This window comes from Argiope bruennichi, chromosome 4 (genome assembly GCF_947563725.1).
Source record: "Argiope bruennichi chromosome 4, qqArgBrue1.1, whole genome shotgun sequence".
NCBI lineage: Eukaryota > Metazoa > Arthropoda > Arachnida > Araneae > Araneidae > Argiope > Argiope bruennichi.
Window position 1 is genome coordinate 96033568 of NC_079154.1, and position 25419 is coordinate 96058986.

At 32.1% G+C, this 25419-nt stretch overlaps 1 protein-coding gene across 1 annotated transcript; it reads right to left on the reverse strand.

The window, feature by feature from the left end:
* Positions 1–492: 492 nt before the first annotated feature.
* On the reverse strand, positions 493–6493 carry LOC129966759 (60S ribosomal protein L8). The gene is made up of 7 exons (XM_056081318.1): positions 6390–6493; positions 6165–6304; positions 5185–5326; positions 3453–3671; positions 3124–3239; positions 862–948; positions 493–605 (listed from the first exon to the last, which is right to left on the reverse strand). The coding sequence occupies exons 2-7, from the start codon at positions 6300–6302 to the stop codon at positions 531–533; spliced, it is 777 nt and encodes a 258-aa protein (XP_055937293.1). The 5' UTR covers positions 6303–6304; positions 6390–6493; the 3' UTR covers positions 493–530.
* Between the last annotated feature and the right edge of the window lie 18926 nt (positions 6494–25419).

Consider the following 25419-nt stretch of genomic DNA (forward strand, 5'->3'; position numbering starts at 1 on the left):
GCATCAATAAACACCCTTTTAAACTTTATATTTAAACAGAACAACCCAATTATAAAATAATACATTTACAACAACAAAAAGAAATTTATATATTCTTGTCACGGTCATATTTTATCTTCCTCTTTCAAAATGGGATACAGTAAGTAGAGACTTCTAACTGAATTCAAAATTACAAGATCAATTTTAAAATCGAACAATGATCTATATAAACGAGACCAAATCGGGTAAAAATTGAATGTACATTACAGAGCAAACTTTGGCAGACAGGAAAATATAAACCTCACCTACTTGAAATGTATATTCTCGTATCCAAAATTAACATATTTAGCTAGAAAAGTACTTTAGCATATTTAATGCTCAAAATATAATTAACAGATGATTCTTTCTGATAACAGACAATTCTTTTTAGCAAACAGACTTTTCTTTCCCTAAAGATATTCAAGATACATTTAATTACATTCTAAATTTAAACTAGCAATGATAAACAAGAAATGTTCAAAAAATTTTTTTATTCACACAAATTACAATTTCTAATCGTCTTTTCCATGTACTGATGTCTTGCCACCACGAATACGACCAGTACGACGGGCAGCAATAAGACCAACCTGTAAGCAAGAAAATTGCAAAATTATATTTATAGACTGATAAAAATAAACATTTAAATATTTTAAAAATATAAAAAATAAGTAACTTAAAAATTGAAATAATTAAAATCCATAGAATTTAAAATGAAACTATGCCGATTATACAAATGGAAACTAAAACTAAAAAAAAAAAAAAAAAAAAAAAAAAAAAACCAGAAAATATTTCAATTAAAGTGTCAAAAAGGCCATTAAAATACAAAATTAATATATCGCATACCTTTCTACCAGCAGAAGCATCTCTTCGTACAGTTGAAGCTTTACCAATATGTTGATGGTTACCACCACCGTGAGGATGTTCAACAGGCTACAATGATACCATACTCATTAACAAAATTATAAAAAATTACAAACCTTATTTTACACAAAAATCAAAATGAAACAAACATACAAGACATTTTTCTGAAAATAAATTCATGCAATAATCTATCAACGATTTTATATTCACATGACCTTTAAAACATAAAAGGTAAACATGTATTAAAATTTCCTAATTACTCAAACTTTATCTCCATTATAATTTTAACATATGACAAAGTATCAACAAATTCCTTTTCCGGGCTTCCTTCACTATTTTCCGCCTTCCTATTCAGTATGTTGTACTAATCATGATCCTTACAAAGAAATCTTGTTAATGGATTAAAATTCCTCAATATAAAGAATAAGAATTGTTAAAGAACTATACATCTGTATCTTTAAATCAAAGAATGCTTTAAACACACATAATTTAAAAATATCATTAGTAATGTCACATTTAATAGAATAACACAATTTACAAAAAATAATCCATTATATTAATTTGTTTCCCTGACAGCTTAAAAACCAATTGTCTAATTTAAATAACTTGACTGATATTGAGGTTAAGTTCTAAAAATTGCTGTTTATATTTTTTACTATAAAATGCTGTGCATTAAGAAAAATACCCAATTTTACTTTCTAATTATAACATGTATACAGTAGTATAAGTATTGATAAAAAGGAAAACATTTAATATTTACATTCATAACTGCATATCCTTTGTTTTTGCACAACTGAGAACAATTTATTTTGTAACAGATTAAAAGTCGCTATTTAAGGTCTATACCTGTAGAGATCGTAGTTTTATTTTTCTCAACTAAAATTGCAGTTCAAAAATTAATTTCAATCTTGTTTTAATTTCTTATTTGAAATTAAAACATGACTTTTTAAAGCTGTTTCCTCATACTATACACTTTACAACGATAACAATAAGATTTCTTTTAATTAGCAGAATAGGTTTCCTCTTTATTAATGAGGTACCCTAATCTACTAATTAAAGACATCAGAAAGGAAATGTTAACTATATTAATACAGTAGACTTCCGATTATCCGCGCCTGCCGCACAAAAGTTTTTTTTTACAAGTGTAAAGCAAAGAAAATAAATATGTTCACAAAACTGAGCGAAACGTTAAATTTGCTAACATCATGCTTATTTATGGCAAAAATATCCCAGGCCTTCTCGGAACCTTCCCCTCTGATGAGCAAGTGATCCGAGGTGGCCAAGAAACTTATGTTACGAAAAATGCAATCTCGAATCAAGAGAAAATGTTTCCAAAGCAAGAAGCAAACACAAATGACTAATTTCTTCAAAAAGGTGTAGTTTTACAGTTATGCTTTTTAATTACATAGTACATTACAGTATTAAAACAGTACGTATGTATTAATTTTTCTGTGTATCCTGTGTAACCACTCTCGTAAGTACAAAGCACATTTCTGTTTTCATTAACAAAATGCATTTTAGGTTAGTTTTGAGTGATATACTAAAATATTAAGTGTTAAACATTTCTTGCTGTTTATTTTACGTTTTATTGTACATAAAACGATTTTCAAAGTTGGAATGACTGTTTTCTCTTTTGCTGTACCCATTTTTAGCTTTTTTCGGATTATCCGCGACTTTAGTTATCCGTGGATAATCGGGAGTGTACTGTATTTCTCATTTTTATCAGAAAACCTTATTTCTCAGTTTAAAAGAACTTTCTGATATTTTTCCATCACAGAATTTAATACCTCCCCTTCCTTTAAAATTACTTCAACATATAACCAGTATGTTCTGAAATATAACTTTAAAAACCTTCTAATAATAAAGAAATGACCTCTCTAATAACTTTAGATGTCACAGTATCTGCAAAAAATTAAACCACCAGGAAGATTCTTAACACTAATTTTCAAAGTTTGGTTTCAATGCTTCAACATTGAAAAGGAATCTGAAAATCTTTAGGCTTAAGACAATTAAAACTTGGAAATTTAAACAAACAGAAATATAAACATCCACGATTATACTTTAGATTTACTTGAGATAAGATACACCAGGAAAAAACAATTCAAAATTTAGCAAGTTTTAAAATGTTAAATTTTCATTAAAAGGCAGAACAAGATGCTTAAACTAAAGCAAATATTTAAATAATTTTTTTATACATATTTAGCCTAAAATCTTGAAGTTTATTAAAAGGAATAAGATACTTACGTTCATGGCTACACCTCTAACTTTAGGCCATGAGTTTCTCTTAGCCTTGTACTTATGATATGCTCTGCCAGCCTTCAATATAGGTTTGTCAATACGACCACCTCCAGCTACAATACCTATTATAAAAATATTAAAGCATTAATTGTGTGCCAAAAATTTTATTCTAAAAAATTCTGTCCACATACTTTTACATAAAAGAGAATAAAATTGTAAACATTGCAATGTCAAATTACAAATACAAATGTTAAAAACAAAAGCAAAATAAGAATGGCCAAATAAAGACATCTACAAACAGTATTGTTTTCAAGATAAGACAAAACTTTACTTACCAACCATAGCTCTGTTAGAGGATGGCAGAACTTTTTTTGCTCCAGAGGGCAATTTTACTCTAGTTTTTTTAGAATCTGGATTGTGAGAAATTACAGTAGCATAATTTCCAGAGCCTCTGGCAAGACGACCACGGTCTCCAGACTTTTCTTCAAGATTACAAATAATAGTACCTTCAGGCATTGTTCCGACAGGCAATACATTTCCAACTTGTAAAACAGCTACAAGGTAAAAAAAAAAAAAAAAAAGCAAATGTGAGTTAAAATAATTTAACAGATATAACAAGATCAAATTGAAAACAATAGCTCCAGAATCAAAATATAAAAACATTAATAACTTTCTAACCAGTTCACAAACCATATTCTTAGGAGCCAGAAACACTCAGATAACATTTGCCAAGAAAACTGGCTTATTACTTTTTTTAAAGAAATCTAACATAGTAAAGAATACAGTAAAATATTCCAGAACTATAACTTTCAGATAACCACTTTCCCAGAAATGTTTATAAGAAATTGACCTTCTTCATAGGATAATAATTGTGTGCATTAATTCTATGACAATAGATATGACTTTACAGAAGTAAAATAATTTCTACACAATAAGAAAATTATAATTTAAAATTAAATTTTAATGAGATTTAAGTTAAATAATTTACTTGAAAGACTATCATAAATTCTTATAAGAAACATATTAAACATAATTAGAAAGGTAAATCTGAAAATCTATGAATATTTAATACAACACTTGAAATTTTAAGTACGAGTCAATGTTAAAATACATAAAGGTAAATCCAAATTTTCAGAGCAAAAATCTGAAAGAAGTAGAAGTCTAAAAATTTTTTAAAGTTATGAAATCTAGCCAATTGAAAGATACTTAATTCCATGATAGGATGCAATTCTTATTCTGCACTTTATTGTAATGAAGAGTTACACATTTATTCAATAGTAAAAGTTCCCTACTTTCATAGTGCATTCTTGATACAAATAATTGCACGTAGAGAAAGAGGAAGCAATAATAGGAAAATGTCATTATCCCACTGGAAATTAAGATACATACAAAGTCAGGTCAGCTTCCACAAGAAATTACAATCCAAATGCTGGAAGATTATATGAAAATAATAAACAAGGCACAAATGCTTAATTTGTAGCCACAGCTGAAGATTAAATGATGAATTTTATACTGTACACAATTTATAACGACAATCTCTCAATTGCACACTAACTGAACTAAAGATAAGACAAAAATTTACACAAATCAATGGTAAAATGCTGTAAATCAATATGCAGCAGATTTCTGTACTTAGAAACTTTAATAGCCCTACTAATTTTACAGACACAATTATTTGTTTATAAACTAAAATTTAATAAACTACAATTGAAAATTTAATAAATTCAAAATTAATAAAAGTACGAAATCAAATTTTTGAACAATTTAATTCTTTAAAAAATTACTCAAGTTTGGAAGTTATATTTAAATATGATATTATTCCACATTCAAGTAGCTTTCATACTACTTCATAAAAAGGCAAAATGAAAAGCAATAGATTATTATTTTAAATTTCAATTATACTGGATGAGTTTAGAGTTCAGTGTGATTATAAAAATTCATGTGCTTAAACTACTAAAATCGAACACTTTATTTTATTGCAAATTCCGCAAGACTTTCTGTTCATCTGTATTGCATTTCAATTTCAAAGATGCCATTTTGATGCATTTGGATATATCAATAAATTACCTTTTTTTCCACAATAGATGAATTGTCCTGTGTACATTCCTTCAGCTGCAATAAATAATTCCTTCTTTTGCTTGTATCTGTATGGATCTCTGAAAACGACAACTGCCAATGGTGCACCCCGACCAGGGTCGTGAATAATTTCCTGTTAAATTATAAAAGAAATGCCTACTTAAAAATGTTAAACAGTTGTCATATAAATTAATAGATATTTGAAATTTAACCCAAAATAAAAGATTCATTGTCGAATAGATCCAAATCAACCATTTTTAATGTGCATCAAATTTTAGTTTTACAAATACATAACTTTGAATCCAAAGCATTTAATTACTTACTAAATAGAGTAAAATACAATGAGAAGTTAAAGAAACCAAATTAAGATATATATTTCAAGATTCTTAATGTTACCATATCTTGATGCAATCAAAACAATAATTTATAAAGATTGTATATCATTTCAAAAGGAAATATCTTTTTCATAGAAAAAGCACATTAGAATCAAAGCAAAATTCAATCACATTATTTTATACCATTACGAGCTTACAGTTAAATGAAATTTTACATAAAAATGAAGATCACTGATTTCAATCCAAGACGCTCTTCTTACCAATCGATCTGTTTTATTAAACAGCAGAAGTAAAATGACTTTAAATATACTTTTCTCATAAAAAAAATTAAACAATAAATAACAATTACTATACAGACGAGTATAACAAACAGTTAAGCCTAATAGCGGCGTGGATTCCAAATTCATATTGTATAGCTTATTTGAAAGGTTGAATAAATTTCATAAAAACATACTGTATTACAACTCAAATCTGCATTACTAATATCAATTTTTCTTTACTTTAATGAATTACAAGATAAATTAGTAACTGAATCAACTCCGCCATTTCTCATTTTATTCTGATAAAATAAGCATAAAAACAATTATGAACAAAAAATGTAATGAAATGCTAGCCATAACAGATTAAGAAAATTACCTTGACAATTCCTTTAATGTAACCATGTCTCTCGGCATAATCTACAGCACGCAATTTTGGAGCACCTTTTCTGTGCTTCGTATGGGATTTGAACACACTACCTGCACCTTTACGTTGAGCTCTGATTACACGACCCATGGCTGAAAGTATAATTTACATTGATAAAATGTTGAAAATCATAATAATATTATGAAGTTATAATTATTAATTAATAAGATTACATACCTCCGGCCTAGATGTTTCAAGTCCACGTGAAACAAAATGAATGAAGTACGTTTTCTTGCAGTTCCAAAGGTTTGTTGCCAATCACCGCTATAGAAATGTTTCTTACAGAACAATAGTTGGAATATGGAGCTCGCTATTAGCATTTTGCGGATAGTAAAGACTAGAATTTCATTTTAAAGATTTCTAAATGACTTTCTTTTTCATTTATTCATTTTAAAAGAATGCTCACCAATTTAATCTGAGCTTCTATTAATTAGTCTTAAAAATTACTGGAATCTTCCATTTCAATTGGCTGGTGTAGCATGTAGGAACAGGTTGTGAGTAACGCAACTCATCATCGCAAGTTATTGTGGTTCACACGTAACTAAATATTATAAATAATTATTAATGTTTTGTATTTGTTTAATTGTTATAATTGTTCATGTTTGTTTTTGAAGTAATTGCATCAAAAATATTTTATATATTATTTTTGTGTTAAATGAAACTATTTTTCTGCTGTTGCATCTGGCAACGAGATTTATATTGTAAAAAATAAAATAGAACGAGTGAGATGCTCGCCGTTGCTTGGATTTGACGTAGTTTGTGTTTTTATTTTAATTTCTTTAAAATACTTTAAATCGTTGGTCGTAATATTCTAAAATAAGAAATGTTTATTTTATGTATCGAGCGTTTACAATCTGCACATTAAAACGCAGAGTCATACGCCGATAAAGTGGTGACCCGGAAACAGAACTGCAATGGCGACCAGCGAAAAAGACGAACCGAAACTAAGTGCAGCGGTTACAGCATCTAATGGTGAAGTAGCCAAGGTTAGTGTAAAAATTCCTCCATTTTGGACAGAAAAACCAGAAATTTGGTTTTACCAAGTGGAGGCGCAATTTTCCATTAGTGGTATTAAATCAGAGGAAACAAAATTTCATTATTTAATTGCGCAGATGGAACCAAAATTTGTTGAAAATTTATGGGATATAGTCACTGATGCTAATGAAAATAAATATACCGCTGCGAAGGAGAGATTGCTGAATACCTTTAAAGAAAGCGAAAATAGACGTATTCAGCGGCTCGTGTCAGAAATGGAGTTAGGCGATTTACGGCCAACTCAACTACTTCAAAAAATGCGTAGTTTGGCGACAGATGGGATTTCGGATAATGTGTTGAAAACTCTATTTCTTCAAAAAATGCCGGATTCCATCCGAAATATCCTAATCGTCAGCAATGAAGATATCCGGAAACTTGCCGAAATGGCTGACCGTATTGTAGAAATGCATCCGAATCGGGAAATATATGCTACATCTAGAGATGATATACAGCAGGATAGTGAAATAAATCGTTTACGTTCGCAGATTGTTTCTTTAGAGCGTAAAATCAACCGCTTACAACTTGAACGCAGTCGTTCAAGGAGCAGAGCTGCTAATAAAAACAATCGGGGACGCAGCGCGTCTCGTAAACGATTTAATCCTGCTGGCAAGTACTGTTTTTTTCATTATAAATTTGGAGCAAAATGTTACCCTGATAAATGTAAACAACCTTGCGAGGGGAAAAATGCAAATTCGGAAAACTAGCATCAGCAGCAGACTTAACGGCGAGTTCTGCTGCGGAAGTAAATCAGGATTGCCGTAAATACCGTCTATTTGTCTTTGACAAAACAACGGGTTTGCGTTTTCTTGTGGACAGTGGAGCTGATGTTAGCATTATTCCCAATACCGCAAAACAAATTTCAACTAGTGACTATAAATTATATGCTGCAAATGGTACTGAAATTGAAACATATGGAACGAAAGTATTAACCCTTGATTTGGGATTACGTCGTGAATTCCAATGGCCTTTTATCATAGCAAATATAAAACAGCCAATTTTAGGAGCAGATTTCCTAAATCGTTTCCATTTGTTAGTTGACGTTAAGAATAAAACATTAATTGATGGAATAACTAACCTCTCTACTGAAGGTAAAGTTGCACCTGCCTTAAACGTCAGTGTAAATACAATGTACAGTGCCTGTAAATATTCAGATTTATTGTATTTGTACCCATCTATTACAAAACCTAATTTTTTTATTTCTGATGTAAAGCATACTATAAAACACCACATAGAAACTAGGGGACCACCAGTGTACTCTAAGGCAAGACGATTAGATCCGAAGAAATTAGAAACTGCCAAACAGGAATTTAAGTTTATGCTGGACAATAATATTATTCGTCCATCTAAATCAGAGTGGGCCAGTCCACTGCATATGGTCTCGAAGAAAGATGGATCTTTCCGACCATGCGGGGACTACAGAAGGTTGAATGACCAAACACTCCCAGATAGATATCCAATTCCTAGACTCGAAGATTTTCAGCACATTTTGCCAAACAAAGTCATATTTTCTAAAATTGACCTTTTTAAGGCCTATTTTCATATTCCTGTTGCAGAGGAGGACAAGAAAAAAACGGCTATTATTACTCCGTTTGGACTTTACGAATTTAACAGAATGAGTTTTGGTTTGCGGAATGCTCCGGCAACATTCCAAAGATTTATTCACGAAGTATTTCGAAATTTAGACTTTGTGTTCCCTTATTTAGATGATGTATTGATTGCCTCTTCTAGTGCAGAAGAACATCGCTCACATCTCAAAATTGTTTTTCAACGCTTAAATGATTACGGCCTTCGCATAAATGTCAGCAAATCAGTTTTCGGAGTTGATTCACTAGAATTTTTGGGCTATAAAATTTCGGCTAAAGGATCAAGGCCCCTGCCTGAAAAAGTAAAGGCCATATTAGAGTATCCATTGCCAAATACCCTCCAAAAATTGCGTACATTTTTGGGTATGCTAAACTTCTATCGTCCATACATAAAAAATGCTGCGGAAATTCAAGCCCCTCTTCATGAATTTTTAAAAGGTGCCAAAAAGAAAGATCAGAGAAAAGTGCCTTGGAGTGAGGCAACTGTAAAATTATTTGAAAAATGCAAAATGGATATAGCAGAAGTTGCAATGTTGACATATCCAAATTCCGATTATCCTCTGTCTCTTCACACAGACGCATCGGATTTGGCTATAGGAGCAGTTTTGCAACAACACGAACCTGATGGGTTGAAACCTATCGCATTTTATTCAAAAAAGTTAAATGAAGCACAAACCAATTATTCGACGTACGATCGTGAACTTTTGGCTATTTATTTGTCCGTAAAACATTTTAAGCATTATTTGGAAGGTAGAGATTTCCAAATCTTCACTGATCATAAACCTTTAGTTTTTGCTTTTAAGCAAAAGAACGACAAAGCGTCGCCAAGACAGTTGAGACATTTACAGTATATTTCTCAATTTACCACAAATATATGTCATGTAAATGGTCAGGAAAATATTGTCGCAGATACATTATCGAGAATTGCTAATGTTAACCTGCTATCTATAGACTATGATCAAATTGCTGATGCCCAAATTGATGATGACGAACTGAAACAACTGCGACTTTACAATAAATCCTTGAAATTTAAGCAGTGTCAACTTCCATCCGGAAAATTTTTATGGTGCGACACATCTACATCAAAGGTTAGACCTTTTATTCCAAAGCCTTTCCGTATGCGGATGTTTCAACAAATCCATTGTTTAGCTCACCCCGGAATTCGTACAACAGTTAAAGAAATGTCATCACGATTCATTTGGTCTTCACTGAAACAGGAAGTTCGTAACTGGACACGAGCATGTCTACATTGCCAAAAAAATAAAATTTCGCGGCATACAAAATCCGAATGTGGAACTTTTAAACCGCCAGATGATCGTTTTAGTGTAATTCATATTGATTTGATTGGGCCGTATTCTCCATCGGATGGATACATCTATTGTTTGACATGCATCGATAGACACACATCTTGGATGGAAGTGGTTCCTTTACGGCAGATCACTGCTGAAGTTGTTGCACAAGCTTTTTACGAATGCTGGATAACACGATTTGGAGTACCTTCTCTCGTGGTTACGGATCGAGGAACTCAGTTTACTTCAGAATTATTCAGAAAATTAGCAATCATTTGTGGTGTAAAATTACGGCATACGACGTCTTATCATCCCCAAAGCAATGGAAAGATAGAACGCCTACATCGCACGCTAAAAGCAGCCATTAGATGCCACAACTGTATTCGATGGACTGAGTCGTTGCCTACGGTTCTCATGGGTTTACGAGCTTCTCTTCGAGACGATTGTAGTTTTACAATAGCAGAAATGGTATTTGGTAAATCTATCAAATTACCTGGTGAATTTTTTGAAGATTCGAAAACTGTGTCCATTACAGATTCTTTTGTTGATAATCTGCGAAAACAGATGCAGTTAATAAAACCAAGAATACCCAAGCAAAAATGTAAACAACACATTTTTGTTCCACAAGATTTAAATACAACTACTCACGTATTTCTTAGGATTGATCGCGTAAAAAAACCCTTAGAACCGCCATATGAAGGACCATTTTTAGTATTACAACGAACGCAAAAATTTTTCACGTTGTTAATCAAAGGTGAACATGTAAATATTTCTATTGATCGAATTAAACCAGCCTATAAGTTAACACATTTTGACACTTCTGATGCTCCATTGCCATCAACTGTTAACAGTCCTGCATCTTGTGAACCCAAAAGAAGTGACTCAACTGAAAGGATGCAACATAAGAGTGCATTAAGTGATTCAATAAAGGACGAGAAACTGACTGCTTTAACCACACAAACACGTTGTGGAAGGAAAATAAAACGACCTGTGCGTTTTACAGACGATGCATAAAATGTTGTTCTAGTGCATTATATTCATATTAAATTTAAATGTCATTTTCAATTTTTTTTTCTAATTAGCGTAACTTCGTTACTGGCAAGGGAGTGATGTAGGAACAGGTTGTAAGTAACGCAACTCATCATCGCAAGTTATTGTGGTTCACACGTAACTAAATATTATAAATAATTATTAATGTTTTGTATTTGTTTAATTGTTATAATTGTTCATGTTTGTTTTTGAAGTAATTGCATCAAAAATATTTTATATATTATTTTTGTGTTAAATGAAACTATTTTTCTGCTGTTGCATCTGGCAACGAGATTTATATTGTAAAAAATAAAATAGAACGAGTGAGATGCTCGCCGTTGCTTGGATTTGACGTAGTTTGTGTTTTTATTTTAATTTCTTTAAAATACTTTAAATCGTTGGTCGTAATATCCTAAAATAAGAAATGTTTATTTTATGTATCGAGCGTTTACAATCTGCACATTAAAACGCAGAGTCATACGCCGATAAGCACATCCAGCAGAATTGAAATGTAAATTTCTAAAAATTAACTATTTCTGGCCAATCTTTTTCTTAGATTCTAAATAATGAATGCTTTTCTTTTGACTTTGAGATTTTTTTATTTTCTTTTAAAAGGATATCCAGAAGACGGTGACAGGTGGGCAGATATCTCTTGCTTTCAGGTCGTTTAAGGTGTGGCGATCCTGCTTCCATCAAAATGACTGTATTCGAAAAACTATTTTCCTAACTGCGCACCGGAAGTACGAAGCAGTTATCTACGATCAAGCGCGCAAGCTGTGCGAATTAAAAAGATCAATTTCCGGTCTTTCACAAAATCTGTTGTCTGTCGATGTGTTAGCGTTAAAAATTAAAAGATGTTTATTTTTATATAAAAAAAGTCGTCGCTCATTCTTTATGTGTGGATGTAACTTAACTATCCCAATTTGCAACCTTCTCCACTAAAACATCCCACATTTGGTGACTCGAAAAGTGAAAGGATAACTTTCCCAGTTTTCTTTATGCATTAAATGGCGACATAGCGCATTTCTTCCTAATGGCGGTAAGCGTATCGTTGAATATTGTTTCTATTTTCACAGCCTAAATAATTTCCATCCGAACTTCTGTTATATAATTTGGATTAGCATTTTCATATTATTTACTCTGATTATCAGTATATTATTTGTATTTTCGTATTTCAAAGCAGTTTTGTGAAATTATATTTATAACGTGCCTTTGATTTCTTGAATAAAACATGCCAGGAGATACTCCAAATTCCGCCAACAACGACGCAACAGTTTCTCGTGTTGGCGTCAAACTTCCGCCTTTCTGGAAAGCTAACCCTGCATTATGGTTTGTTCAACTTGAGGCGCAATTCGCCTTGGCGGGAATTACTGCTGACGATACAAAATTTAATCATGTTATTTCTGCAGTTGATTCTGATATTTTGAATTGTGTAAGCGATATAATATTGAAACCTCCTGATACTGATAAATATCCAACATTAAAAAAACGTTTAATTGAGTTGCATTCTGAAAGTGAAGCTTCGAAAATACGTACGCTGCTACAAGGCCTAGAACTTGGCGACCAACGACCATCTCAGTTATTAGCTCGTATGAAAACATTGGCGGGCGATACTGTTGGCGAGCCACTCTTAAAATCTCTTTGGCTCGGAAGACTGCCAAACAGCACACAAACTATTTTAACTGCTTTGAATGAAGATTTAGCTGGTTTAGCATCAGTTGCAGATAAAATAAATGATTTGGCTGGCCATTCAAACATTAATTCCGTTACTCCTCAATCTTCGAATAATCAAATAGCCCAACTTGAAAAACAAGTCGCCCATTTGACGACTTTAGTTGGCGAGCTTACTACAACAATGCGCCAATCACGCTCTCAAAGCAGAAATAGAAATCGACCTTTTAAAAACAGTCGTAGTTGCTCTCGTGATCGCTTAAAAAATATAAAGAACCTGCTGATGGCATTTGCTTTTATCATACAAATTTTGGCACAAAAGCAAAAAAATGTAGTTTGCCTTGCTCTTTCAAGAATTCGGGAAACTAAATCGGCGGTCGTCCACTGGCCTTGGCCACGATCGCAAAATTAATAGAATTATGCTGGCCGATAAAGTTAGTAAATGGAAATTTTTAGTGGATACAGGCGCAGACGTATCTGTTTTACCAAACAATTATGCTCCTAAAGCTGATTCCTCTAATGAATTACTCCTCTTAGCTGCTAATGGCACAAAAATAGCCACTTTTGGTAAAAAACGCCTTACGCTAGACTTAAATTTACGGCGAAATTTTACTTGGTCTTTCATAATTGCAAATGTGAACCAACCAATTATAGGTGTTGATTTTTTAAAACACTATAATCTTTTGGTTGATGTTAAAAGTGGTTGTTTGATTGATGGCATAACTAAATTAACCACTCAAGGCAAATATACAAACACAGATTCATTAACTTCTGGTATATCCATTTTGCTTGGTGATTCAGAATTCTATGACATTTTATCGCAATTCCAAGACCTCACTAATCCATCTCAACCAACAAAAAGCAAAGTATCAACTAAAATACATCACTTTATTGAAACAACTGGTCAACCAGTATTTTCGAGACCTCGTCGCTTATCTCCCGAGTTGCTAAAAATTGCACGTCAGGAATTTGAATTTTTAATGTCTCAAGGTATTATCCGTCCTTCTAGTAGCCCATGGGCAAGTCCTCTACACATGGTGAAAAAGTCTAATGGAGAATGGAGACCGTGTGGCGACTACCGTCGTTTAAATTCAATTACCGTTCCTGATAGATACCCAGTTCCTCATATTCAAGATTGCACTCAAATGTTTTTCAATAAAACCATTTTCTCCACCCTGGATTTGATCCGAGCTTATCATCAAATTCCTATTAACCCAGCGGACATTCCAAAAACAGCAATCACAACCCCATTTGGTCTTTTTGAATATGTTTATATGCCCTTTGGTTTAAGAAACGCGGGACAAACCTTTCAACGTTATATACATCAAGTTTTGCCAAATTTAGATTTCTGCATTCCTTATTTTGATGACATACTGATTGCATCAAATAATGTAGGACAGCACAAACAACATTTAAAAACAGTATTTGAACGATTATCTCAGCACGGATTGAAACTAAACCATTCAAAATGCGTCCTTGGGAAGCAATCGGTAAAGTTTCTAGGTTGTCTAATTACATCTGAAGGCGTGAAACCTTTACCGGAAAAAGTTCAAGCCATTTCTGATTTTCCCAAACCTCAAAATATATCTGAGCTAAAGCGTTTCTTGGCCATGCTCAATTTTTACCGTCGATTTTTGCCTCATGCCGCTCAGACTCAAGCTAGCCTACACGAACTTTTAAAAAACTCTAAAAAGAATGATAAGCGACTTATTCCTTGGACTGACCTCACTACAGAAGCTTTCGAAAAATGCAAATCTGATATTGCAAATGCAGCTACTTTGAACTTCCATTCACCTAACCAGCAATTATCTATCATGGTTGATGCTTCAGACTCAGCCATCGGATCTGTCCTCCATACAACTACGTCTAATGGTCAACAACCTCTAGCATTTTATTCCCGAAAACTTACGCCCTCAGAACGTAAATACAGTACGTATGATAGGGAACTTTTGGCGATATATGCAACTATCAAACATTTTCGACACTTGTTGGAAGGTCAAAATTTCATAATATTTACAGATCATCGACCTCTTACTTTTGCTTTCACCAAAAAATCTGACTCTTCTTCTCCAAGACAACTAAGATACCTTGATTTCATTGCACAATTCAGCACCGACATCAGGCACGTATCGGGCTCAAAAAACGTTGTAGCTGATACCTTATCTCGTATTAATGAAATACAGTTACCAAAAAAAGACTTTTCTGCCATGGCGGAAGCACAAGCATCTGATGAAGAACTTCAGACTATTTTGGCAAAGAATGAACTGTCACTTTGTTTAAAACCTCTCTCAACCGACCCCAATTCATCTAAACTTTACTGTGATGTCAAGCAAAACAAAATTAGACCTTACGTCCCAGAAATTTTCCGAAAGAAAGTTTTTCTATCTTTGCACAATATTTCCCACCCAGGTATCCGTGCTACTAAACATTTGATTTCAGAGAGATTCTTTTGGCCGTCCATGCAAAAGGACATTTCAAATTTCACCCGTTCATGTCTAGATTGCCAAAAATCTAAAATAGCTAGACACACCAATAGTCCTCTTAAATCTTTTCAATTACCTGCAGCCAGATTCGATCATGTTCATCTAGATCTCGTAGGACCTCTTCCACCTTCAAACAATTGCGGATACCTACTTACCTGCATAGATCGTTTCACACGATGGCCTGAGGCAATTCCCATTCCTGATATTTCTGCTGAAACTGTTGCGCGTGCATTCATAACTCATTGGATCTCACGCTTCGGTTTGCCTTCAATAATCACGACAGATCAAGGACGACAATTCCAAAGCAACTTGTTTTCTTTGCTCAGCAAACTCTTGGGTGTCCAAAAGATCCGAACGACCCCATACCACCCAAAAAGCAATGGAATAGTCGAGCGATTCCATCGATCTCTTAAACAAAGCCTCCGATGTCATGCATCTACGAAATGGACCGAATCAATTCCTTTGGTTTTGCTCGGACTCCGAACCGCATTAAAAGAAAATCTACAGTGCACATCGGCCGAACTAGTTTATGGCTCAACCCTTAAACTACCATCAGAATTTTTTGAATCCCCTTCAATTAACGTCGAGCCTCATGAGTTCCTAATAAATTTACGGACCTTGATGGATCAACTTAAACCTGTTGCTACTGCACCTCATGACACCAAGAAAGTATTCGTTCATCCAGCTCTGGACACTTGTTCACATGTGTTCGTGCGCCACGATGCTGTTAAAAAACCTTTACAAGCGCCATACGATGGACCATACCTCGTACTCAAACGAACTGATAAAATGTTCACAATTGAAAAGAACGGCAAACAGTCCACGATCAACATTGATCGCTTAAAGCCTGCGTTCTTCGAGAACTCTCACCAGTCCTCTGCACCAGCAATATCACCACCAGTTGCAGTTCCGACTTCACCAAAACCAGTACCTGAACTGTCTCCATCGAGTCCTGTGTCACCTACAAATTCTACTCCAGTACCTTATGTGACCAGATCTGGCCGACGAGTTCGCTTCAACACTCGTTACCTCTAACTTCAGTGCCTGCTGCACTACTAGAGAGGGGAGTACTGTGGCGATCCTGCTTCCATCAAAATGACTGTATTCGAAAAACTATTTTCCTAACTGCGCACCGGAAGTACGAAGCAGTTATCTACGATCAAGCGCGCAAGCTGTGCGAATTAAAAAGATCAATTTCCGGTCTTTCACAAAATCTGTTGTCTGTCGATGTGTTAGCGTTAAAAATTAAAAGATGTTTATTTTTATATAAAAAAAGTCGTCGCTCATTCTTTATGTGTGGATGTAACTTAACTATCCCAATTTGCAACCTTCTCCACTAAAACATCCCACAAAGGGGACAGATAGATCTTGTGCTTGAACATGGAAAGTGAAGGGTCGAGAAATTGAAATCTATTTCTTTAGCATATTTGATATTTATACGGGACTGCCCTAAGTTAAATATGACAGGGATAAAATATTCTCTAGGTATTTACTGCGGAAAGAGAATTTTGACTTAAGTGTCTTCTGATCGAGGTTCAAAACGGGCGCTGTGTTTCGTTGGAAAAGGACGTTTATATAATCAAAGTAGATTACTCAAGTAACGATGTTTTATTTTTCGATAAAATAGTAATTTTCTTAAAATAAAGAATAATAAATAAAGAAAGTTTCATGGGTTTTTTTTTTTGATGTAAACTAAAATAAATGTGGAGTTCAAACCATATATTTCTGAGATTTACTTTTATTTTCTGTATTTCAAAAACAGACAGTTGGAAGTATCAATTAAAGTAAGATAAAAAAAATCATTTGCGTTATTAAACCGGATGCATTTGAACATATTAAATTAATGAAATCCTTTGAATCCCTGAGGAGGAAGATCTTGCATCGATTATAAAAAATTAAATGAAATAACAGTATTCTGTTTCCCACCAATCCGAACAGCATGTATGGAATTATTTGGTAAAATTGTGAATGGTTGCAATAGATGGAGTACAAAATGAAGCGAAGATTACAATAATTCCATTTCAGTTGAGTGCGTTATCATTAAAATGCCATTTGCGATTATTTCTTCAATTGTGAAGATGAAGTGAGCAATGATAAGATTTCTGTTACTAAAAAGGAAAGGAAGTTGGGAAAATCCATTGGGAAAAGACTGTTTAGAGTATATTAGAGTAGACTGTGTTGGCTATATTAACATTAAAACGTCCGGGATTTCGATTAGCCTTAAACGTCTACCGGTGTAATCACGACACCTCGATATAAAATATATAAAATAATTGTAATAACTCAATAAATGCAGGAGTACTGTTCAGTAGGGTTTAGTTTTAAGACTTTTTAATACCATTTCATGTAGTTATCATATATTATTACCCTTTATAACATTAAAAAAAACTGTAACGAAACAAATTACTTAATCTTGTAAAATGAAATAAAACAATAATATTCATAAATATTAGTATAATAAGCAAAATTGTAATTTTTGTGAGAATGCAAGTTTTTAAATCATTATTTATCGTTTTTATGCATAATGTTTTGTACATGCCTCATTTGCAATGAATACAGTGATATTCAATTTTTTCTATACATTTTTCGCACATCATTTTCACATTTTTTTTAGTTGCATTTCCATAACACTCTTTAATTTCGCACTTTTTGAGTTTTAGCGAAATTATAATTCCTTTAAATTCAGAATTTGTTCCTTTAATTTCAGTATTATTTCAATTTTCAATATTATCAATTTCATCTACACTTTCTTCAGATTCTTCGCAGTTACTTTCACGCAATCTTATGTCTTCATCGGAATCTAAATTAGAACAAGACAGTTCACCATCATCCGATTCATTCTCAGAAAGCTCTCTCAACAAATTAGCAATTTCAACAAGTCTTAGACCTTTCCTACGAGCCATCATTTCAGGGTGTCTGCTCTGCACAGGGTTCAAAAATCAAATGAATTTTTTTTGAATGAGCAGATAAAAAATTGCTATGTAACGAAATACTTATACACAAAAAATTTAGTATAATTGATCCATTTCCACTATGAACCCAATAACACTGCATTCAAGCTCAAATAAATGAGCGATAGCATTTTGGGAAGTTTGTTTTACTTAGTGGACTATTTTTGGTTGAATGACAGCTATTTATAACGATAAATTGTCTTGGTGTCGGAACGACATCAGCGGGCATTCTAGATATATTTAATTGTAAAATCTCTCCTAGTTAACCTAGAACCACAAACCTTTTTCTGTGTAGTCACCATGGAAAATGAATAAAAGTCATGAAAAATTTTAAAATTCCCTGCAAAAATGTGGAAAGGAGAACAAACTAAACAGATGCAGGAGTCCAATCGACGCCGACGGACGTTCCAGTGTTAACGTTGTAAGATGATGTAAAATATTTAAAAATGAAAAAACGAATGTGATGAAGTCAGATTTTGTCAGTATCTATGAAAATTAAAATGCAATTGATAATGTCATACGAGAGAACTATTTGACTATGTTGAATGAAATAAAGAAACAGTTCAACATTTTTTGTGAAACTTCCTGGGATATTGCTTATAAGAAGCTTAATTAGAAGAAAATGTATTCAGGATTGGTCTCGAAACAAGTGTCGGAAAGGCAAAATGGAAGAAGAATTGCTTGCAATGTGAAAAATTTGCAGCACTACAACAAGAGGATAATGATTGACAGATATTGTCAAAGGATATGAGATTTGGATATTGTATTTTACACAGGAGACAAAATTTCCAAGCACGATGCTTAAACATTCATCTTCGCCTGCCCGAAAGAATTTTAAAATTTCACGTTCCACTGGGAAATTAATGCTCACTGGCTTCTGGGATATGAAAATGCATGATACTTACATAACAGGGTATAAAAAATATTGCCAAAATCTGCAGATAAACCTTCTTTGTAGGTAGCTTATTATTCTGGCTATACACATTTCAAAACAAATAATTGTTTTCATCACTGACAAAATTACGTAATTCTGTTTTTCTATTATTATTATTATTAATAATAATGTCAATTTAACTATTGTCAATTTAACTCCAGCTGAAACAAAGCACGGGAATAGGTTCTGACAGTCAAATTTTAAATCTTAGAATTACCATAACACATGTAATTTGTGTATCTCAGCAACTTTAAGAAACAGCATTTTAACTTTTTCTTACTACATACATCACAAGAATTTTAATAAGAATTATTGAAACCTTTGTGATAAATTAAGAACAAGAATATCTGAGCATATGCGATATACATTTAACATGTGAGAAACATTTAATTTAAATACTTACTAGCAGATAGTTCGATTTTATTTCCGTTCTCAGACATTAACATTACAAAAGAAATGGGACTTTTAAATAATCTCTACTTATAATAAAGATGAATGTGTGCATGTTTTTAGCTTTATGAGTCAGACCGTTAACCTAGAGCTACCAAATTTGGCCCAGATTTGCTTTGCAGGTAATAATTTACACCTCAGAGCGCTTTCTTTTTTTAAATAATTTAATTAGCTTAAAAATAATCTACATTTTGATGTTTTTTTTCCACAATAATTTCCGAAAATAATCCCACACAAAACGAATCTGTTCTCCGATCTTTTCAAACATGCCAATTTAGTGCCTGTAAAATTCCTTAATCTAGATTTAATGGGGTCAATTCACGGTCACGTGTCAGGTACCAAACAAACCTTTTTTGTTCAATTTTCAACCGTTCTGCGCATGTCGGAGTGTCTGCCGAAAACGTTGATGAAACCATTGTTTAGTAAATGTTACGCTAGCCGATCAATTATTAAAAACTTCTGATTTTTTTAAAGATATTATTTTGAATTATTTTCTCCAAATTTTCGTAGTTAGATAATTTTATTTCTTATATTAAAATTTTAATTAGTATTTTCAATGGAATTATTGTTTTTGCATAATTAATTAACGTCGATTTTTAATTCGTTTGGTGCTGCTTTATACTTTCCTTTCCCATATCCTTTTTTTATCCAAAGCATACATTTTGACAAATGACTATGGCAGTGTTTTTGAAAAATTACATATGTTCTTTTTTTTACATATTATTGAATGTTGAATCTTATATATATATATATATATATATATATATATATATATATATATAGAGAGAGAGAGAGAGAGAGAGAGAGAGAGAGAGAAATTAAATAGGATATAAAGATGAGTTAGAAGAAACACTTTTATGCTTTTACAGAATTTTATGATTCAAAATTGATATGTTAAAAAAGTAAAAATAAATAAAAAGTGAAACATGCATGTAGCAATGAAGTTGGGAATAAAAATTATATAATAAATGCTGATATGGAAATTGATTTTCAATGAAAAGACCTGTATTTATTAAAACAGAAATCACTGAGGTGCATAATGGTATAACATGATATTATGATAACAGTCAATCTCAGTTTAAATACAATAAACTATTGACATTTCATTTTTAACAATAGACAAGTTGTTTGATATAAATTCACTTTAAATCCATCACAAATCTGCAAGTGTAATTAGAAAACTAGTAATAATGGTTTCTGGAGTCCTCCATTTTGCTCTTTTGTTATTAGACATGATTACCCATCAATAACTGAATAACATGAATTACTAAAAGATAAAGGAAACTTTAAGGTTCATAATAAAAAAGTAAAACCTCATAAGGCATTTTATTTTAATGCCAAAAACTAAAAAGCAAATGCAAAAATTATTTGACGTTAATTAATGGTTTTTACTTAACTGATTTATATACTTAATTAAATGACATGTGTTTTCAAAACTTAAATATATATATATATATATATTTCTTATATATAGCATTCAATTTATCAAATTAAGAGCACTTTTAATAAAATACATGAATTATATATATATTATAACAGTCAATAAGAAAATTCAATTTTCAGTAGTTAGTAAAGATTTCACTTATTAAATAAATCTTTAAGAAATTTATTCACTTCCACTTAAGTTTAGCATTGTAGCAGTTGTTATTTTTGCAGCAGGAGTTTGTTTACTTACATTAATTAAATTTAGATAAGAGTTTTTAGAAAATGCAATGTAATATTCATGTAAACATTTTAAAACCTTCTAAGCATATTCAAAATTATCAGAAATTTCATCAAATGTGAATAAAGTGAATTAGAAATGCTCTTACGATTTTGTTTCATTGTTTTTGTTGGCAAATCGCTTAGCAAATTCTTTTTTTTGAAGAATTTTTCTAAAAAATTACTGAAACATTTGCGATTACTGGAATTCCATTTACGATTTAATAAATGAACACACACTAAATGAATTCTTCAAAATGATCGAAGCATATCACCGACTTCGAAGGCTTGAAAAAATCTATACCAAAGGTACCAACCCTAGGCAGGATTGTTGAAAGGAAAATAAGAAAACATTTTATCATGACAGTCACTCTTGTGTTTCGCATTAAAGCATCCATCAGCACACCAGTATTTCCTCTTTTAACACATAATAAGGGGAAAGAAAATGACTAAAAAATTATACCTTCAAATGTAAACAAAAAAATCCGCTTCATACTCGGCGGAGAACGTTAATGGCAGACTAATCGACGAAAGCTGTGCGGATGAAGCTTAAATGCCATGCGCGGATAGCTCATGACATGTGACTTTTACGTCACATGAATTGACCCCATTAACTTTGAAATATATTTATAAGTATATCTACAACAATTTTTTCATTAATTTGAAGGAAATCGAAATAATTTTCATTGTTTTAATACAATTTTGATAGTGTGATTTTCTATTATTGTTGAAAACTAAAGAAGGATCCTATTTAAAATCTATGAAGTTTACAGGACGAGTCAAAAAGCGAAGTTAAAATACTGCTATATTTAGCGATGAACCGAGCATAAAGCGATATAATGTAATGGAACTGGTCTTTATAGGAAATTCATTATACGATGAACAGAACATATGTAAGACTATTAAAATAATACGGCTTTAATGTCGATCACTTTGATGGAATATTACCATGAGGTTTTACCGAAACGATTTAACTACTTAACTGTTTTATTTTCTTTACTATTTAATAAGATGACACTTTCTATTTCGGGAATATTTTCTTATTTTAATTCAAATGGAAATCCATTGAATACTTGACTTATCTATGTAACCGAAGTAATTTTAATATTGAATTATAATCGTAATGAATGATTTATTTTTTGCTTACTACTATAAAAATTCGATAAATCGATGTACGTATGGCATACTGGCAAAACAGTTAAGAGGTTAAAGGAAATTAAATGTAACCAATATCACTGGTGAACCAGTTGGTCGCCAAAGGAGAATAGCAATAAATAAATGTAATGTCACAAAAGAGACATACCACAAATGGGGAAATTTATTATGCTTTATTAGAAAATATGATAAACCAGCTCATAGTGATAATAGGTACACCTGGCCATTTAAATACTTTTATCGGCTTTTCAGCCTTTTGAATACTTTTATCAAGCTTTTCAATTATATAATGCATATCTAGTTCCTTGATCTACAACTATGCACTCTAAAGATATAAAGTTTTGAAGCCTATTTTGAACCATAGTAGTTCGTATATATTTTTTTTAACAATTTGAAATCGTGCGAACATTTTTTCCCATGTATATGCTGTCAATGGTTGGGAGCATGCAATATTTATCCTTTTATTCATTTCATAAAACACAACAGCAACGCGAAAAATATACCTTTGAAGATTTAATTATGTTTTCGGTTTAGACGCATCTTGTTTCCTTGCAAAAACAGGAAACATATATTCCAGGACGAAAGCAAGATATATTTTGTCTCCAAAAGAGTGGTGACTGTATTGTCAAAGCCAATATGCCTAATAGTGACCAGGACTCAGCTATCCATGTGTGCACTATGAATGTCGTAATGGCTTAGCGAAATCAAGAAAAGTTGCAAGTAAGAAGAAAAATGCAAAAATTTCTCCAGCAGAACCCCCCCTCCCCACAAGATATTTTATTTCACCCGAAAATTCGGGGGAAGGTAGGCCCCTCCCAGAAGCCCCCACTGGCATCATCCTTGTTCTTTGATCATTTACATACCCGTTATTACATCTAAGAATGTAAAAGAGGAAGAGATAAATATGAATTTTTTGAATCGAAATATCCTTTATGGAGGTCAAAAAATAAATTTATAGAACAAATTTAACAAGCATCTTCAAGTACAAAATATGTAAATAATGTTTTCAATTATTTTCATATTAGCTGTGCCTTTTTCGAAGTGTTAAGTATAATTAGAAACATTATTAAAATTCTTAATGTGTTATTCTTGTGTAGTAACTGTTGTAAGAAAACACATCTCTAATATTACTTTATAGTATACTTTCATTCTTTTTCTATACCTGTAATATTTACTGCTGGTTATGAGTGATGGAGAGATAATGCTTTAAATAGTTCATACACTTTCAGAAAACATCTCTATAAATTTTACATTGATGGAACATTTTATTCTAAAATTTTAAATTTCTTTTAATGAATTGTCATCAGTGCTGTGTCAAATCTCTCTTAACGCTTCTTTATTTTTTTCTTTTATTAGGAGAAACTTCTTTCTCCGATATGTTTGACTAAGTAAATAACAAATACATAATCAAGTGATGAAGCGGGATTACAGCGTCTGAGGAAGTGCAAATCGGAAAATGAGTAACCAAGCGTCTGATATTGGATGATAGTGGGTGATTCATTATGCTGGCTTTCCCAAAGTATGCCTTTTGTAAATACTTTGTCGATTCCTATTTTAGCGTTATTGATCTACTTGTAACTGTTGCTGCTACTGTTCTTGCCTATTGAGTCTTGTTTCTCAAGAATAAAGTTTAAAAGATTTTGGTGATTGTTCTTTTCATTACAAATACGGTACAAATCAATTTTATTTCATGTCAAAACATACAGGACATTCATCTCAGTGGCGTAATTAAAGAAAGTGGAGCTCGAAATACAGTATAAATACAGTATATATTTCTCGTCTTTTTTTTTTTTTTGCCACATTCTTTTTCTGAAAAAACAAGCATATTTATAGATGGGTAAAGACTAGAAAGGAAGGGGGAGGCACCGTACCTTTTGGGGTAGAAGTGAATTTATGGAATATGTTTGGAGAGGGAGGAATAACACATTTCGGACTCCATAACTCTATTAGCACAAGATATTGCTTCGATATATCCTATCAGATATCTCCACGATGTTGTTCGATGATTTGAATATTTTAAAGTGTGAAGATATCATAATAATGTTGTAATGTATCTTGTCTTAACTGGTGTTCTTGCGACATCACAACATATTCCATCTCATTGTATTTTATCTTGTTTCCATTTGATTTTAACTATTGTTAATTAATTATATTTTTAGAAGAAATTCTAATTTATTTAAAACGATGAAAAATAATTTCTTTTAAAATCGTAACGCTAAAAGATAAAAAAAAAAGAAAGAAACAATTTCTCCAATTTTCATTCGATTTATTGGTTATTCCATTCACATCAAGAAAGAGACATGGTATTGAAAGAAAAAGAATGAAAAAGGATCTTCAGTTTTTGAATAGTTGGCAAAATTAGGCTTGGAAGCGACAATCAAAAAATAAAATAAAATTTATAGGTGATTCTCACCCCTATTTCGAAAACTTAAAGATGCTTTAGAATGGATTCTTTATACTATTTTTAGGAACTTACACTTAATTATAGCAACACACACACATACAGGGCATTATTACAGAAATACAGGGTATTAATCTCAGTGGTGTAGCTAAAGGAAATAGCTGCACAACTGACTAAATGAGTTTTCAGAAAGAATATTAAATATCTTCAGAACGTTCTCGTCTGCAAACGCAGTAACTAAAACAATTAAAAAGTATTTTTTGTAAAATATTGTTATAAGCGTTTTTTAATTGATCAAAATTAGAGCACATTTCATTAAAAAATTGGCATCTCTATAAAGCTAAGTGAATGAGTTTTAAAATAATGCAAAGATTTTCTTTGTGCAGCAATACGTTCGTGAGTCTTTGAATAAAGACATTAGTAAAATTCATTTTCAATAAAAATTCAGAAAAACCTCGCTTAGTAAGTACCTATTTCGTATTTGTCGCTTCGTATTTGTCGCATCGTATTTGTCGCTTCATACAT